Source organism: Maniola jurtina, chromosome 12, assembly GCF_905333055.1.
Source record: "Maniola jurtina chromosome 12, ilManJurt1.1, whole genome shotgun sequence".
Taxonomy (NCBI): domain Eukaryota; kingdom Metazoa; phylum Arthropoda; class Insecta; order Lepidoptera; family Nymphalidae; genus Maniola; species Maniola jurtina.
The window spans coordinates 4633029-4652810 of NC_060040.1; the positions used below are offsets into that span (position 1 = coordinate 4633029).

The window sequence follows — 19782 nt, forward strand, 5'->3', positions numbered from 1 at the left end:
CCACCCTTGGGCAATAAAAGTATTACCGCATAGTTATAAGTTCGCTCGTTCGAAGTCGCGGACGTCGTCTAGTAAAATATAATTGATTCATTCAAATAATACAATCGTTTTGATACTCACATCATTAGCTATATGACTCTCATACTTCTGCAAATCCAAAATGACATCCGCAGGTCCGGTCAGTCTCACTTTATTGCCTAAAAACTTGAGATCCAAATACAACCTATTGAACAAACTCCACTTATTATTGTAATTTTTCGTTCTCGCCAAATGATAGCCAATATAAAAGGCTATGTAATCATCATCCACAATTTGCATTGGTACATTATGTACGTCTATATAACCATAATTTTTAAGGAAATCGGAGTGTAATTTCTTAGTTTCCTCTTCGTTGTGACAGCTTCGTAAGTAATTCATTATTATATCATGTATTTCGTAGATGTAGCTTTGTTGTTCATGGTCATATAGCTGTGTTATTAGTGATTTGGTTCGTAATTGCTTCATGATGGTTTCGACTCTGGCAACGTCCTTGTTCCATAGTTTGCTCAGGACTTTGGCAGACACTTTTACGTTGTCGGGTAGTATGCACAGCATTTTGAATAGCGGTAGGATGTCGGGTTTTAAGGAGTTAATGCAGACTTCGATTGTTTTCATTGGGTTACCATTGTGCCTTGTTAAACTAGACAAAAAAATAAATACATAGATGATTTTTTTTTATTCAGATACAAGTTAGCCCTTAACTGATCTCACTTGGTGGTAAGTGATGATGCAGTGTAAAATGTGCAGTGTAAAATTGAAGCGGGTTAACCTAGAAGCGGTATGGCTGTTTTTATTAAACCCTTTTATTAACACCTCTTTGGTTTCTGCACGGCATCGTACCGGAACGCTTAATTGCTTGGCGGCACGGCTTTGCTAGTGGAGTGATAACTAGCCACCGCCGAAACCTTCCACCAGACCAGACCAGAGATAGTCGTCAGTCGGTCTGTATCTCGAGAAACCGTAATAGGTAGAGTTGAAATTTTCATAGAATATGTATTGTGTATTTCTATTGCCGCTATAACAACAAATAATTATAAAAAAATATATATATTACTTCCTTGTACGATGGTACGGAATCCTTCGTTTGCGAATCCGACTCGCACCTGGCCGATATTTTTAATAAGCAAATAACAAAAAGAATGTTTTATTAAATTGAAGAATAACTTACAAAAACAAGTCCTTCTTCTCCAACTTATTCAAATAGTAGTTCCAATGTTTCGTGTCGTGGATCAATTTTTCTCTATTTTCAGCCAGCTCAGCTCCTATGAGAGCGATATGGAACGGACTGCCCTTACATATTTCATGCAATTTCTTCGCTTGTCGGGGCAACTGTGACACTTCCACGTCTAGACACGACGCAAATAGATCTAGGGATTCCTCCTCTGAGAAGTGGTTTTCTATCTGAAAAATATAGGAGAAATAAAACATCTTCATCTCACTAGCTTGAAAACGCTTTTTTTGTCGTTTGAAATCTGCATGGAAAATTTCATTTTAAGCACTAGCGTGGAAAAGACATTCGTAATTCGAACATGACGAATAGTCTAACAGCGTACCTAACTTTTTTCTTTCTATTAAAATTCCACACATAGGCCCCCTGACGTGCACGCCATTCTTCTCGGTGTTACAAAATTATTTCTATGACTACTTCGGAACGTATTTCCATGGACACGGATCGAAAGAGTGCGTAACCACTCTAACATTAATTTTATCATTTTAGTTTCGTCTACAATTCATTTTAATTAAAAGTTTAATATCGGAACTGTGAGTGTGTATGTACATTTGTGTGTGGACGCGATTAATATGTATAAGTAAAAGAAAAGTGTTTTAAAAGTTTTAAGTTTAGAAAAGTTTGTAGTAGTGTTTTAAAATATCAGTGCGTGTTGTAAGTTTTAGTGTATTAAAAGTTAACAAGTGTAAATTAAAAATTTTCAACACCCCCGACCAGTGAAGGTTACAGTAACTAGAAAAGAGCTGATAACTTTCAAACTGCTGAACCGATTTTCTTGGACTATTTCGCGCCTACAACCCAAAGTATCTGAGTTTTCCAAAACATCATTTTCAAATAAATAATTATGTATATCTGGCAACGTCCATCTTGACAGCTTGACATTTATCAATTGACACTTGAATATTATGAACCTAAGGGTTATTCAACCTTCTTTTCTACAAGAAAACTAGAAAAGAGCTGATAACTTTTAAACGGCTGAACCATTTTTTTTGGATTATAGCTAAGAACACTCTCGATCAAGCCACCTTTCCAACAAAAAAAAACTAAATCAAAATTGGTTCATTCGTTTAGGCGCTACGATGCCACAGACAGATACACAGATACACAGACACACAGATACACAGACACACAGATACACAGATACACACGTCAAACTTATAACACCCCTCTTTTTGGGTCGGGGGTTAAAAAGATTCCGACGAATTGAGGACCTCCTCCTTTTTTCGAAGTCAGTTAAAAAGTAGGGTTTATAGTTATACTAACCTTCACAATCTGCGGATTGAAATTGGACACAACATCCGTATCCCTTGTGGTAACCAATATCCTGCAGCCAATATCGAACGCTTCCAGACACTTCTTCTCATTTAACTCATCAAGTACCAACAAGGCATCTTTTAGTTGCGCCTCAGCGAATAAAGACTTGAGTCTATCTCTCAACTCCTGCCAGGATAGATCGTAGCTAGATAAGGAGTCCGCGTTGGAACATATGCTGGACATTGATATGGTGGGTCGCATGTGTGAAATGTGTAGTGATAGTGATGATGCTTTGCGGTATAACCTGTAAGAGTAAAATACTCGTAAAAGTTACTTAGTTACAAACTAGAAAACGTAATAGGCTCGCAACTCCGACGCTCCGCGTCAGCGATATATCGAATTACCTAAAAAAGTACGACGAAAAGAAGACGAAGTTATGACGTCACATCTATAAGAGCCTCAATTATAGCTCAACCGGTAAAGGAGTGGACTGAAAACCGAAAGGTCGACGACGGTTCAAACCCCGTCCGTTGCACTATTGTCGTACCTACTCCTAGCACAAGCTTGACGCTTAGTTGGAGAGGAAAGGGGAATATTAGTCATTTAACATGGCTAATATTCTTTGTTTTTAATGTATGTATTTCATACAAGTTCCACTAAGGGTCCGCTAAGCGAGCGTTTTGACGTTTGATAAAAAGTTGCTGATTTAACTGGTAGGCACCATCTTTATTGTAATAGGGTGCTTATGCAGCAGCCTGTAAGCAGAAAAATCCAGTATCCTCAGTATAAGATTTTACTTCTCCCCAATTTTGAAAATATTCGAGAGAAGAAACAAAATAGCGTCAAAGTAAAATGGACCCAAAGGTCCTTGATTTAAAGTCAAAAATTTAGTACCATTGATTTTAATTTCGCAAAGTTTCCGCTTGGAGCGTTGCTTGTAAATATATGTACAAACTTGAGCATTAAAACAAGGCAGTTAAATGGCTATTTTACTTTAACGCTAAAGTGTTGCGACTCTCAAAAACTATCAACGGTGATGAGAAGTTAAATGTTATACTGAGGGCACTGATACTCACTTATTCTGTTGAGCAATAATGTCGTCATCAGACTTGCAGTCGCCAAAATTGAGCCAAAACATAACCCCGTTGAAGTCTGAAGTGATCAGCAAAGGGTTACTTCGCAGCAGACTGATCGCTAGAGCAGTCTTCCCGCATCCAGACATACCGTGAAGAACTAGGATTTGATGCCGGTTTAGTGATCTTAACTTCACTAGTATGTCTCGCTCCTTAAAATAAGCAAAGGTGGCATGTTTAATTATTAATATTGAATTCCAAATTGATTATTTAATCATTAGACTATAGTTTAATCTTCTTGAGTAATCGATTTTTTATGCAAAAGCTGTCGAAACTTGAAACCAGTTATGATTGAGTAGCTTATGCCTGTGAATACATCCGCTTAGACTACACAATTTACAACCCCTATTTCACCCCTTTAGGGGTTGAATTTTCTTTCCTTTCTTAGCTGATGTCTAAGTTATAATAGCTATCTGCATGCCAAATTTCAGCCTGATCCATCCAGTAGTTTGAGCTGTGCATATCAGTCAGTCCGCTTTTCCTTTTATATACATATTATTGAAGAAGATGTATACGCAGTAGAGTAACAGTAGAAGTAAGGCTCTATCTCCATATTTTAGGGAATAGAATGGAAAGCAAGTTTAGGAATATTACAATAAAACATTAAGTTAGCCTTGTCTATAATTACTGTACAAATTCATGCCCACGTGGAATGGTGCCAGGAATACTGGCTGCATTTCCGCGCTGGACAGCCAGGCTGATCGCTTCTCGCATAACCTCTTAAGAAGAATGATTAACTTACCAAAGCCATTCTCCTAACAAAATGATCAGGCAGTCGCGGCACATCTCCCCTGCTCAGGCTATCCTCGAAACTGTCTTCGATCATAGTTGTATTGTTCTCCACAGCCAACTTCTCCCATAACCACTTGTAGTCTTTCGCCAAGCTGTCCACAAACGCATTGAAAGCGTTGTTATTGCCGCTCTGCAGTAACGTATCGAGGAGGTATCGTGTGCGGTCCACTCGGTCCGTCTGTGGATCAAAGAAACTTCATATACCAAACATATTTTAGTTAATGATTAGAATATTGTGGTTTAAATATTTATTTAGAAGCTTAATGATGAGCTCTATCTATCCATAGAGATAAAAATCTCTATGGATCTAGGTACTCATTATTGTTGATAATTCAGTTTTAAACAAACGTAATGACTAATGAGTATGTAAATGTTTGACGTTTTTCAGTTTATTCCTGTAATTTGAATGTGTTAGTGAACGAGTAGCGCGAGTAATTTAGTAACTAAACGTTAAACGTTAAAAATTTAATCTTCTCGACTAAATTCTCCTAAATGCTTCCTAATTACTAAATTACTCACTACTAGACTAAAATACTAATGTAGTCCGAATTAGCCTTAAATCTAAGTCTCCAATTGTTATTATGATGAAAACATTAATTACATGAATACAATTGATAATAATCAACAGATCATATTACTTTGGACCATGACTAATTCATAAAAATGCATATAAGGTAGCACCCACTTATCTATAAAGTGCTTTTACCTTTAATTATACAGGGTGAACCAGAACGCTAGCAAAAGACGAAATTAAGAAGCAGAATTATCACTTGTCACGAAGATAAGTGATTATTCTGATAATTACTGATAGTGATAAGATACCATAAATAAAACGCGAAATAAATTAATTAAAAAAAAATATTTTTTAAAAGTTCACAATATATTGCAAATAAAACATCTGACTGATACTAGATGTCAACGAACGTTGCGTAAGTAGGCCTCTTGGAGTCAATGCCGCGTCTTAGGTGGGACTTTGATTCTAATTTTGCACGCTAACATTGCAAGTTTGAAAAATACTAAAGCACTAAAGCTACAAAATAAGGCAATTTATTTATTAAGGTTACTGGCATTTGATAGTGTTTAGCTAGTATAATAATAACGCTAAGTCTTTGCTATCGTTCTGGTTACACCCTGTAATATTCATAAGCACATATTATTGCCTACTCATCAACAATCGCGTCGCTTAGTCTGATGAAAAAAGATATCTTATCAACGATTTAGTCATCGACATACCTGGGACTATGACTATTTTATGCAGAATTTGATAAAATAGAATTTAGAAGAAAGAATCGTTTTTCTATGAACGATCGGTGGTCAAATGGAAAAGTAGTTATATTGTGCTATTGGTAACTGATAAAGTAAAGTGATCTAGATATGATGTAGCTTAGAAAACGATTAGGATACATATGGGTTTAAAAACACGGGTTTAATGAAGTGCTATAAGGAATACCCCTTCCAGGTTAGGGCGTTTTCACCTTAACTTGCAATGCACTTATCAACTGGCAAAAGATCGCAGCCATCAGGTAACTTTAATGTTTTGATGTAGTATCTTAGGCTCTCCTGTGAATATAATTATTTATTAGAGATTTTGTCTCTTAGCAATATAATTACATGGTAAGATGTCCCGACGCGGTAGTTTGAAAGCTTCAGTGTAACAACCAGAATCACCTCTAATAAATAAAATTGGTTGACGCTCGTTCACTATTGGCTATAATGCATCGTTGCAACAAGATACTAAAAAATCAGCCAATCACAACAATTGCGATTGTAATAATGATTGATGCAGGTTTTCCGGAATCGACCAGCTAATTACTAGGTCACGGTTGCACGTTGCTTGTAGATCTTATCCAATCTATCAGCATGTATGCGTCCACAGCTGGACATAGGTTTTTAAAGAGCGCGCTACCAAACACAGTCCTACACCCACCTCATCCATCCGCTTCCCGCCACTTTCATCAGGTCATCGGTCCAGCGGGCTGGAGGCCTTAGACTTGTCGATGAAAAAATCCTAGACCTACTCACCAAGTTGTAGATGTGATCGAATACTTCGTTCGATATGGCATTGTTCGTGAACAGCTCGTCTAGTATGTAGTTGACGTCCAGATCCCTGACGATATCCTGCTGATGGTGCTGCAGCAACATCCGGTTCTTGATGTCCATGGTCGGCGTCTGACACTCATCTGGAACATAATACACCAAACTATTATTTATATACAAATTGAAACATGAATTTTCCCGTGAACTTGCTTATGAAAAATTGAAAAAATTCGAATTTAGGGTGATTCTGTGAAAATTTCAGGTGTCTAGCTATTATGCATGGTTCACGAAATACAGACAGACGGATGGACGGACGGACGGGCAGCGGAGTCTTAGTAAATAGGATCCCTTCGGGTATGGTAGGTACTCTAAAAAGTAGGTAGGTACCTAATAGTTGTTTTGTGTTCGGTATAGGCTGCTTTAAATGTTTTCAATAGCTATTTCATACATCATTCAATGTCAGACAGCATTATTTCAGCTTCATATATAGATTCTAAGTTCTAACCCATTCGGATCCTCCCACGATATGCAACGATTACAATGTCAGGATATTAGATATCCTGACAATTTGATAAACGATTAGATAATTTTGTGAACGCATCTGCATTCTTCTGAATTGCATAAGCCTTTCTATGACTATGCAAATAGCATGTTGTAGTATTATACTTAAGTAAATATAAACATTATGTATTATGTGAATTTTTTGATACACTAGGTTGTGTTCCACCATGTTAAGAGTTTTACTTTTGGTAGAAAAACAAAAAAAAAAAACTTAATATTATGAGATAGTTATTTCGAAATTACAAAAGCAATTAGGTATTTTCTCTATTGGCATTTCACTTCCTCACGAGGTTAATTTCTGATTAATATCTTCAATTTATTTATAACCCCCGACCCAAAAAGACGGGTGTTATAAGTTTGACGTGTGTATCTGTGTATCTGTCTGTGGCATCGTAGCTCCTAAACTAATGAACCGATTTTAATTTCGTTTTTTTTTTGTTTGAAAGGTGGCTTGATCGAGAGCGTTCTTAGCTATAATCCAAGAAAAACGGTTCAGCCGTTTGAAAGTTATCAGGTCTTTTCTAGTTTCTGTAACCTTCACTTGTCGGGGGTGTTATGAATTTTTAATTTACACTTGTTAGGTAGGTATTGTTCAAGGATTATTTTATGTTGGAACGAAATCGAATAGGTAGATGCCTATTTACTTACTTATTAATATTTGCGTAACAATGCTAAAATACAATTTTCGTGAAGAGTGCGTCGAATTCTACGATGATACCTATTGTCTATTGATAACATTCTGAGTCAGTACTGTTTCATTTAAGTAAGTGCCTAATTTTAGTAATGTATATTTTGTGGTGTTTCCCAAGGTGTTGGAATGACACCTCGCACAGCGTTGGAGGTCCCCCCCCATAACGTCTGGCGAAAGAACGACATCAAAATCAGTTGCAGGAAGCCGCTGGATTCAGGCGGCGCAAAGACGTGGCTTCCGTTTGATTTCTGAATAAAAACTGCCGGCGAGTAAAATTATTCAGAACTCAGATTCGGAATTTAAACCACTAACTATTTACTTCTGTATTTTTAGACCGTTCGTCGTGGGAGCGCGAATGATGATAATAATATAATAGAGCAATGAATATGATTTTTAAGTAGGTAGGTATATTCGCATTTCCATGAAGTTGATTTTTACAATGTTTATCTTGCTATGAAAACGATGACTGATTATTATTATTATATTATTTCAAAGCTGATGGGCAATGAATAAGTACCTAATCGGTCATTATTTCGTTTCGTTAAAATCGGTTACCCGAAATTTGCTATATCTGTAGATAGCTTTTGCATAAACACAGAATAAGGTTACTTTTTGTCTCGGAAAATCATACTTTCCGCGGGATTTTTAAACAACGAAGTAGCAGTCATCATCTAGTAATTAATAATGAGCTAGACATGTGAAAATGAATCCGACTTTATCGATAAGTACCCATAATAGATGACCTAGATGTTTTTTTAATTGACTAGAATAAGAATAAGAATTTCAAAATGACCGCCATGAAAATTAAAAAAATTAAAGTGTTATTACGATACGCACGATACGGAACGGAACCCTTAGTGTGCGAGTCCGACTCACACTTGACCGGTTTTTAGGGTTCTGTACCTTATTATTTAATTCAATCAAACATGAATCAAACTCATTATAACCTCGACCATTAGGTACCTTCTTTGACTACTATCTGCCTACTGTAACAAGTTTCTCTGCATGGAGTTCCCACTCTGGCGACCATGTTTAGTAATTTGTACACAAGCTAACCCACCCCGACTTCGCTCGTGGAATTTCTGAAAATTCAACCGACTTAGGGTAGGAAAGTCTGAATGGGTGATGAAACCTCATCACCAACCACCTCGGGCTGGCTGGCGTGTTGTGGTTCCGACATGCCTCTAACGGTTTTTGGGGACACGTAGTGTCCTAGTGGTGGGTCTGATGAGGCGGACATCCCCTGGTGGAGTAACGAGGTGTTGTTGGTCCCTTGTGCTCCGTCGTCAGCGGTAGGATATGGAACTACGTGAGGGTTTTAGTCCGTAAGGTAGGAGTCCGACATACTCGTAACCACTGTGCTCACCCGTGGCCGGTGGTATCCATGATGGAGTTTCCTCACGAAAACAAAAGAAATGTTTCGTCTCTGGACACGATACGGAGTGCCTCTGGGGTCATCCGAGACAGACCATTGCCCACATGAGTCATGACTCATGACTGATGGTGCCCTGCGTGCCCGGCAACCTGTACGAAGGAGGAACTGCACGAGGCAATCGACCGAGCTATTGCGGTTGTGACTTTTTGTGGGCTTCCTGAAAATCCTTCCTTGGAAAGAAATAGGATGCAAAACCTACGTACAAAATCCAATGTTTTTATACGGATGTTTTACTCAGTTTATTTTTATTTGTAGTTTTATAGGTGCACCTACAGGTTGAGATTTTGGAAGATTTAAAAGAATGCTAAAACCATTAGGTAAATATTCAAGGATTGGCAAGTAAAGAGAATTATTGGTCTCTTTTCGTGAGCGGTGATAACCTAGTGTTTAAGATGTTGGTCTCCTATTCGGGAGGCCTGGGGTTCGATCCCGGGCATGCCTCTCTAACTTTTCGGAGTTACGTGCGTTTTAAGCAATTACTGAACTTGCTTTAACGGTGACGGTAAATATCGTGAGGAAACCTGCATGCCTGTAAATTCTCCATAATGTTCTCAAAGGTGTGTGAAGCCTACCAATCCGCACAGGGCCAGCGTGGTGGACTAAGGACTAAACTTTTCTCATTCTGAATGAAAAAAGAAATGTTCAGTAGTAGGCCGGCGATAGGTTGGTCATATAATGATGACACTTTTCGTGCCAATCTCGTGTGTTGTTGTTTTACTTCCTCCATAATAATAATTAATTATTTAATAACATGAAAACGCGCTTAGTCATGGAGATGAAGATAAAACGGGAGAACGGTTAGTTGGTTTCAGAGTAAAACTTTGTGGTGTTTACAAAAGCTAAAATGACTAACCCGTTTATTGAACTTATAATGTGCCCAATTGATTGAACTCTACTTGATCATTGTTTAAAAATCAAGTTTGGATCCAAAAATTCAGGTAAATTGGACTACCTAGCTAGTTATCACTACCCACGTTATAACTACAAGAAAGTGTGTTTGTTTTTTGATTTATTGGTTTGTCCTTCAATCACGTCGCAACGTAGCAACGGGTCGACGTGATTTTTTGTACGGGTATAGTCAAAGACCTGATGAGTGATAAAGGCTACTTTTTATCCCGGAAAATCAAAGAGTTCCCAGGGGATTTTCAAAAATCTGAATTTCATAACCTAAATCCACGCGGAGGAAATTGCGGGCAAAAGCTAGCAACTGATAAACTGATTTAAAAGCTTGAGTCTATCTATAGATTTCTTTGCTTATAAATTATAATATACTTACATCATAATATTATGTTGTTTCAAATAAGATACTAGGCAATGTGAAAAGGGTAAGTAGGTATCTAAGACTTTCAGACATATATCTACACTGAGCCAAGTCAGTAAATGGATGGGTGACCGAACTTCCGATTGTTTAATTATATTAATGGGCCAGTGGAACCATTGACCCTAGATTCTAAGAATTGTCATTAAAATATCAGTAATATCGATAGGTATCTATAGAATATTAAAATATCCGTAATATCTATTGGTATCTATGAGCTTAATATCTACTGATTAATTTATTTCAATTAAATCACCTATTACTTCTGCATAGGTTGCCTAGCTAAAGAATATGAGTTACAATAATACTGAGACGATTATACCACAGCTTTACTGTGATTATACGATATATTGAGACGAAAAGAAATATATTTTAAAATGTAAAGCTTAAATGAAATATTATGAAATAATTATATTAGTATATACCTTAGAAATCTTTAAGTACCACCAAAATCGTAGCAATCTACGTTAGAACCAATAAGTATGAAAACCTACACAATGCCCACACACATAAAACAATTGGTCATAACATAAAAAAAAAACATGGAACGTAAAAAAAAATCACATATAAACTAGTACTTAGTAAGTAAATCAAAGCGAAACACTTCAAAACAACTGAACTTAATGAGTCTCTACAAATGAGTGAACAACTAAGTAAGTAGAATGAATGTTTTAGTATTCTTCAATCCCAATATGACCTTGCAGATTAGAGACACCTACGCGTAAATAAGATGAACACACAGTCAAAAATATGAGAACATCTAGGTACTTGTGTCGTTGACCGCACTATGATTGCCAAGGTCGCCGTTGATGTGTAGAATTACTGTCTCAATGTTTAAAAAAAACGGGACAGATAGAAAGTCCTACATTTTTAACCCCCGACCTAAAAACAGGGGTGTTATAAGTTTGACGTGTGTATCTGTCTGTGGCATCGTAGCTCCGAAACTAATGAACCGATTTTGATTTAGTTTTTTTTGTTTCAAAGGTGGCTTGATTGAGAGTGTTCTTAGCTATAATCCAAGAAAATCGGTTCAGCCGTTTAAAAGTTATCAGCTCTTTTCTAGTTACTGTAACCTTCACTTGTTGGGGGTGTTAAATTTTTTTTATTTACATGGAATTCCGTGTCTGAAGGGTGACAATGGGACCCTATTACTAAGGCTGAGATTTATAGAGCGCACTTTGACTTTGCTCAGACTTAAGATTGAGTTAAAAAGAGACAGATTTATGAATGAATGACAGAATGTGTATTCCTATTTCCGCTACAACAAATAATGAAAATTTAAAAAGGTCACCATGAAAATTGAAAAAAAAAAATATATAAAGTGATTTTTCTTGTAAAATAGTACGGAACCCTTCGTCTGCGAGTCGGACTCGCACTTGACCGATTTTTATTTTTGGATGATCCTTTTTAAATACTAATCTCCTGTTATGATTATGTGAGACTGTTCAAATAGTGTTACTTCAATCTCATATAAGTAGTTTTTAGGTTCATAAACAAGCAGGTAGCTATCACAGGAAAGATTTGTTTGTTTGTATTTGATAAACTCTGAAAGTACTGAACCGATTTTAATAATCCTTTCACCATTAGAAAGCTAATTTGTCCAGTAGTATTGTTAACAAGTATAACTAATTTCACCCAACCGAAGCCGGGCGGTTCAGCCAGTAATAGATAATGTAAAACAATTTCTTTCACAGTTGTAAAAAATATAACTTAAGACTTGTCTCAGAAAATTAAGATATTTAGCAACCCTACTGAATCATTTTAAGTAAAATCTGTAATTTACTGGGTAGAGATAAGTTAATATGCACAAGTTCCTTAAAATAATATTACGTGTACTTTAAGGCATTTTTTACTTGATTAGATACTAAACTTTTTGCTGCAATAGCTTTTTCCTTAATCTTCAACTAAAGACAGACTAAGCGCATAAACATATATGGATTGTAGTGAATTCAGTTTATAGTTCCTTGAATTGTAAGTAGCCGTGGCCGAAGCCTTCTACCAGACTCAACATGGAATCGAACTCAGGACCTCTCACTTAGAAGACAAATGCGCTCATCACTGTACTTAGGAAATCATGACTTAATAAGTTCAAAAAAATAGATTAACAATTTTATATTCACTGAGTACTTAAACCAGAAAGTCCTTTCACTTACAATAATTGATTCATAAACCTTCAAACTTTAATGTACCAATTAGTATTTGTAAATTACTACTGTATTTACTATGTGCAATATATTGTGTACGCGATTCCTTAATAGCACCTGTATTTAGTTTAGGATGTCAAGGACTTGTTATCTAGCTCTGAACTTGAGTCATATATTTGCTGGCAAGTGCATTAAGGTGGCTGCACATTTAACATAGAGCTTGAAAGCTTGCTACAATACAGTGGGCATACAACAAGTAGTGCAATCTAAATATGAAATGTGTACTCATTGTACAAAAAGTTGATGAAAAAAGAAATGTGCAAACTGCCATATTCAAACTTCAGATTGGATTACTTTTTTACATGTATACAATACCCAACACATTGCAATACTGAGGCAGAGAATTGAAATCTATAGAGAGCATTTTGAATTAGCTCTGACTTTACATCTTAAGAGTTTAACAAGACAGATTAATAAGAGATATTATAGATAGATAGAAGTCTTTATTGCACACAAAAACACGTAAAGGAACACAACACAGAAGGAAGAAAACAGAAAAAACAATTGTGTACAAAGGCGGCCTTATTGCTTAGAGCAATCTCTACCATATATATGATGATAACAGTAGATAAATCTTTCTCATTTTAACTGTCTTAAGTCTGAGCAAAGTCAAATTACACTCTATAGATCTCAGCTTTACTGTTGGAGGCAATAGGAGGGGAAAATCATTTTGTGCAAGCAGGCTTGAGTTTCTGCATGTTTTTGTCCAATTTGGTGCTTGCACAAACATGATTGAACATTTATTTGCAGATAGTAAAAAACTTGTAAAGTTAAATGTTTATATTATTTTGAATTACTTTGAATCAAAGCCAAATTGTATATCAGTCAAGCAAAAAATTAAGTACTTACAATGCACCAGCCATTTTAGGATGAAAGTTGAGACTGGGTTTAGGGTTGCATCTGCTATTGCTGCAACTGTGCATTTTACTAAAATGACTTTAATTAATATTGAGAGTGTCAGCAAACCAGAGGTGATTGTGATTGGCACGCAAGCTATCTTGTACTATAAATAAATTCTAACATTTTATTTCAGACCATATACAAAGAAGTCCATATAATCAGTTAGTGTTTTAGTACCTAACAATAATTATTATGTTAGTATAAAGCAAATAAATAAAGTAGCCTACCATGGCAACTATGCAAAGCTGTAGTTTGACAGTTATAGTTTGGCAATCACAACACCTGTTTAGCCGACACTCGCTCACTATTGGCTACAATGCACTGTGGCAATAAGAATACCATAAATTCAGCCAATCTCAAGATTTGAGATTGCAATAATGATTGATATAGCTTTTCCGGAAGTGTGAAGTTAGCTTTAGTGTGAGTATTGATGATGTATAGATGCCACATAACTAGTGGGAAGTTGTGGTCAACAACAATAAACTGATAATTTTATTAACGGAAATAGACTTTTCACTGATAAGAACATGTAGAACGTTGATTGATAAGTAGGTCTTATTTCATAATGATTGCAAAGTTAAAAGATAATAAGAAATTATCATTAAAAAGATTGTAAAACTTCTATGTATAGACTTACTTGCTAATTAACATGATTTGCTAGTCAAAACTCATTTCACCAAGTAAAAACTGTTTAGACTTTACTCTACAGTGACAGCGTTGTCTGTCGTAGCCCTAGATTGATTTTGTGAAGCAAGAAGTAGGAAGTTGGCAAAGGAGCTGAGTGAAGCAAAGGGGGAGCTGGTTATAAACAAAAAGAGCCTGCGATATTCTTGGTGAAACGAAGGTTGAGCCAAATAAAAAGATGAAAAGAACAAAGAGCGGAGTGAGTCTACACTAGTTAAAACTAATTATAACAAAGGCTTTTAACCATAACTTAGTTTTACTAGTTGCAACAAATACTTTCAAGTTCTTAAACTAAAGTTGTTTTTCTAGTTAAAACAAGTTTAAACTGTAAGATAGACATGAGCCAACTATAATAATCAGATGCAATCAATTAGGCTTTCTAAGGCACAAAATAAAGAATTATACCTTCAAAGTTATTCTGCTGTTTACTTACACATTTTTGACTTATTTAACTAGCTAAACTCCTCTTTATTGTTTCGATTGTAACTAATGATGCATAGCTTTTTTTTATGCAAACTTCTTGATGACAAAAACACAAGCATCTTATGAAGGAAATTTATGCAAGACTAATTTTCAAGTTTCCTCATTAATTACTTAACACTTTAAAATATATCACTGGTTAATTTGAAGGTGAAAATAAGAAATAATTAAACAACTGTTGCGTGTTTTAGCTAGTTACATAAATATTGTATTTATGTAAAATACGTTTATGGATATTGAATCAATTCAACAATTTTAAACTCTACAGTTCTCTAGGTACAGGTACAGCCTCTAGGTCTCCTTTACAAAATTCGATTGCCCTGTGTTTCTTTTTGTTACAATTTAATACAGTAATAATCATTATTCCTGCACACAACAAAGATATTCGCATAGATGAAGTTCCATGCATTTACCTATTTCAATTTAGTGCAAATAACCAGTTGCATACGCTTTAGAGCATTGTAAAGAAAACTGGTCAAATCATTATGTTATTCTGAGTTATAAATTCACTGAAATGTAAACTTTTGGTATATCAAAAGCATGCAATATACTCACTCCTTTATGCACTAACGTATGTTGTAGTCATACGGCCGCTATATTCAAATATTTAGCAGCGGTGGGATACTCTAAACAATTACCTATTCACTTAATTAAAACATTTTACTCATAAACTATGCCCTACACCACTTTAGCACCAAATTATTAAATAACAAAGCACACAAACACTGTACGCTTTCCACTTGTCCCGTTTGTTTTGTAATGACAGATTGACAGAATGCATCACGAATCACGCAAGTTGCAACTTGCAAGGTTATTGCATTTTGATTGCAGTTACAATGTTATTGGTCAGGAGAAAACACAGTTGATTTCTGATTGGTGCTCTGTCTGAACTGGCGATAAGTACCACAGATTATATAATATGAAGACGGGCACAGATTATAAATGGCAGCCATAGGAAAAAAATAATAAAAATTTGATTTTGATAAAACTAAAATTAAAATTAAGTAGGCATGTACTTATCTAAAAACCTAAAAAATATTTGAATATCATCAAGTAGCTTTATAACTAAATTGATTCTTAATTATAACAAAAAAAGTATAAACCACAGACAGTATATAAACGTCAATGGTTTTGGCGCTTTTTTTGAAATTGCCTGCACGCTGTATTCTTGCATGATTCTTGCCGTATTGGATATTGCCGTTGCCCATTTTGGAATTTTTGTTTACAATCAATGAAGAGGACTTCGTCTGTGTTGGTGTTAGCTGGCGGGCGTGCTCCGCCTTTTTGGAGTGTTTTTTTTTTTGTTAAAACTGACTGGAAAGCGCTCTAAAGGGGTGCTGTGCGTATGTCGGCGAGTGCCGGCACAGATGGGGTCCATACTTGTATATTTTAATTACTAACTTGTTACAAATAACTACAAACTTGACATTGGCTAATCTTTGTAAAGCCAGAAGAGAGAGAAAAAAAAAGCACTGAAGAAGATTTATTTTGTAAGAAAGCTAAGGGTGAACAAGATATGAATATACCGAGCCATTCTTACAAAATACAAATTGTTTTCGGTAGTTATCTAGGAATTAAATTGCTGTAAGTATCTAGGCATTAAATTAATAGCAATGTATTTTAAAGTTAAATGTTATCTTCAGTTATGTCGCAGGCGCTTTTAAAAATACATAATTCGAAATAGTGGTTTCATTAAATTAAAAATTGAAAATTTTGCCAATTTGCTATTCGTCTAGCCGCTTGTTCACTCGTGCAGTCAATTCGAAGGTAGCTAGTCAAGCTAAGCTAAGTTAATAAGTTAGGTTAATTACTTAAGTACACAGTTACCACTGTGTGTAATTTATTAGATTTTCTCTGCGTCGTGATTCTCAAGGGTCTTGGCACCTTCCGTTAACCAGACTCAACTACATTTTTATAATGTAAAAAGTACGATTTCGATTCTAGGTCAACCAACTCATCCAGTTACCGATTTGTGTCAAACTTTTTAAGTAGGTACAACCGACTGATACCCAGACCTTGTTTTACAGATGCTATGCCATAATTTATTTGTAAGTACCTATTTACTTCTCCGGTCGGTGACCTAAAGATTGACAGAAAGAAAGAAAAAAACGTTTATTCTTAACACTTCCGGCTCCCCCTCCTGACCAGCCGAGTTCGATTTGGTTTACCTCTTTACCGAAATTTGACCTACCTATTTGGAGCTTAATTATCAGGTCCATAATACATATTATGTAGGTAATTGTGCATTCTGTCTGCCAATCCGCACTTGGCTAACGTGATACAGACTATGAACCCTTCTCATTCTGTACGCATGGCACAGCTCTACTGAGCACAGCTCTCCTGTTCTCAGTAGTGAGCCGACGCGATGGGTTGATGATGATGATGATGAATCACACTATCACACTACAAATATTATAAAAGCGAAAGTTTGTATGTGTATGTGTGTGTGTGTATGTTTGTTACTCCTTCACGCTAAAACCACTGGACGGATTTGGCTGAACTTCAGAATGGAGATAGATAATATCCTGGATTAGCACATAGGCTACTTTTTATCCCGGAAAATCAAAGAGTTCCCACGGGATTTCGAAAAAACCTAAAATCACGCGGACGAGGTCGCGGGCGTCAGCTAGTAATTTTATAAGTGCCTAAACAAAATTATTGGTTGAAAAAAATCATGCAGAGGTTCGATAGAGCAGATGCAAAACCACAAAAGCGTCCAATATCCGCGTTTACAGTAAACATTCTATTCTTCTAGTATCAAAGAAGGCATGAATGGCGGTTTGAGGCCGATCTTTAATAAGATTTATTGTAACCGATCTTGTTTTGACAATGACAATGGCATATTCTTGGCGGCAAGGTATCAGCAAACGACAGGCATTGTGTCTAGTGTTGTGTGGTCTCGATGGTTTTAAGCTATTGGCTATAAGGGGCTTTTGGCTTATGTCAAAGTTGTTTGCGATACCACACCTGGGTTTAAAAAAAAAAGTTAATTTTAGATAGAAATATTTTCCATTTCTCTCAGGCGCTGTGATGGTTGCATTTCGTAAGTTACTTATTTATGCAAGAAATTCTAGGTGCGATTGTTGGGAGTTCTTCGATTTTCCGGGATAAAAAGTAGCCTAAGTATGCCCATCTCCGTGATCTAAGCTATCTCTGCACGCCAATTATAGTCCGCACCAAACAAATAGTGGTCCCTGAACTTAACCGCAAGACACGTCGCAATAGCATATTTTAGAGTTAGACGTCAGTGGGGCGCATCGAATAGGGAAAAGGAGCACACCAGTCCGTTCGCCATCTGCATTAGTGCGAGTGCTACATCCATACAAAATACACGAGCGCGTGGAACAATACCTGCGCAAGCTCGCACTAGCATCGTAGATCAGACGTAACTATTCAATTGCCGGTAACTAAGCAGGTATATCAAATTTCATCAAAATCGGTTAAACGGATGGGCCATTTAAAAATAGCAGACTCGACTATCAAGCGAGCTAATCCGATAGCAAAGCTAAATTAATCGTCTAGACTTGTTGGACCGTAGATAAAGCAGTAGCAGTTTTTAATTATTAAGGTATTTTCCAATCTCACAACATACTTACACAACGGTAAATGATGGTTATAGTTTTACCGGTTTTACGGACTGTGATTATCGTGACTCAGTCGCTTAATGCCTTATTTTATTTAATGCGCCATTAAATTTAAGAACAATCGGTTTTAGTGACGCGGGAGTGGACGTCTTTATGTTTATATGCCGTTAAGATAAAATTTCTACGTTTCCGAACTGAGCCAGTGAATGACTCCCGAGTCCCGAGTCCCGACCAAGTGCTTACCAAAGATATAAATAAGCGCTACATACATAGATAGGACCAGCTGCAGCGAGGCCGGGTGATTCGCTAACTCAATGATCAGTTACTAAATAAAGTAAGACTGATGGCTTTCATGCCATTTCCGGAAAAAGATGGCCTCACTCTTACAGAGCGCCTTCGTAATAATCACAATAGCATTCTGATTGCAATTAAGGATAGGATAGGCTGCCCAATAACTAAACATTGGGTAGTAGTCGCCACCGGGTGACTAGAGTTGCCACGTTAGGCCACTTCACTTAATTTGTACTAACATTACTAACATAATTATAAGGAATTATTGTTACTAACACACTAACTTTGTCTATGGACCTATCTGTAGAAACATAATTATGTGGGTCTGAAATAAAATCTTATTTATTTATTTTATTAATTTAAATGATCAAGCTCGTTTGACATTGGTTGATTCTACATTGCTGCTTCAGTGAGTGATATCAAAATATCGTTTCGTAGAAAACCTACTTATTGATTAAAAATAAATGTCAAATGAGCTCGGTGGCAATCATTCAATGTTGAACACCGAGTTTGCGAATCATCCCGAAAGATAGGACTAAACCACAACATTAATGAGCAAAGAAATAGAGCGCTTATAGCGACTTTCCCCTTTAAGATGCCAGCCTGTCTATGCAGACAAATTGCATTTGGACTGCAAACCATCTGCCAAATTGCAGTTGCGATGCAGTTCTTGCAGTTGAGATAAACAAAGTGTTTCAACATTCGAATTCCATCAACATTGGCGAGGTTTAAAATCTTATACACACACACACACAAACACACAGCTTCAAGTAGGGATTCTTGTATTTTCTTGCATTCAAGACTTGTTGAGCTATGTCGCGGTAACATTGCGCGATCGTGGTTAGGTAACGTCCGCTCTACCTTCAGCTAAATCTCCTTAGTTGTTACCTATCGCAGGGTGCATTAGCATAACTCAAACGCGTTCCACTGCTATCATTCACGTGCATTTGTGAGGTGCCAGTGCCTCATACTTATAATAAACAAAAAACAATGTATGTATAGTCTGCCGTCTGACTGCACCTAAATGGGACATTTTCATTTTGCTAAACGTAATATAACCTACTTAATAACTTAAATATTCAGGTAATAAATACATAGGTTCGATCTAGTTATAGTATATCTACTGGTTCTAAATAGTTATAAAAAAATAT

The 19782-nt window shown here is 36.3% G+C and overlaps 1 protein-coding gene and 1 long non-coding RNA gene across 4 annotated transcripts in view; one reads left to right on the forward strand and one right to left on the reverse strand.

Moving 5' to 3' along the window:
* LOC123870081 overlaps positions 1-15540 on the reverse strand; it is a 45208-nt gene extending 29668 nt beyond the window's left edge. For all 3 annotated transcript variants that reach the window (XM_045913246.1, XM_045913245.1, XM_045913247.1), the window contains exons 1-7: positions 15312-15540; positions 6469-6626; positions 4397-4624; positions 3598-3806; positions 2531-2825; positions 1208-1440; positions 121-679 (exon numbers count right to left, since the gene is read on the reverse strand). In XM_045913246.1, the coding sequence (XP_045769202.1) occupies positions 121-679; positions 1208-1440; positions 2531-2825; positions 3598-3806; positions 4397-4624; positions 6469-6606 (1662 nt within the window). In that variant the 5' untranslated portion in view covers positions 6607-6626; positions 15312-15540. The remainder of the gene's footprint in view (positions 1-120; positions 680-1207; positions 1441-2530; positions 2826-3597; positions 3807-4396; positions 4625-6468; positions 6627-15311) is intronic.
* LOC123870100 lies at positions 4571-18174 on the forward strand. Its single transcript, XR_006797007.1, has 3 exons — positions 4571-4581; positions 12147-12149; positions 18040-18174. It is a non-coding gene; the product is annotated as an uncharacterized LOC123870100 (long non-coding RNA).
* The last annotated feature ends 1608 nt before the right edge of the window (positions 18175-19782 follow it).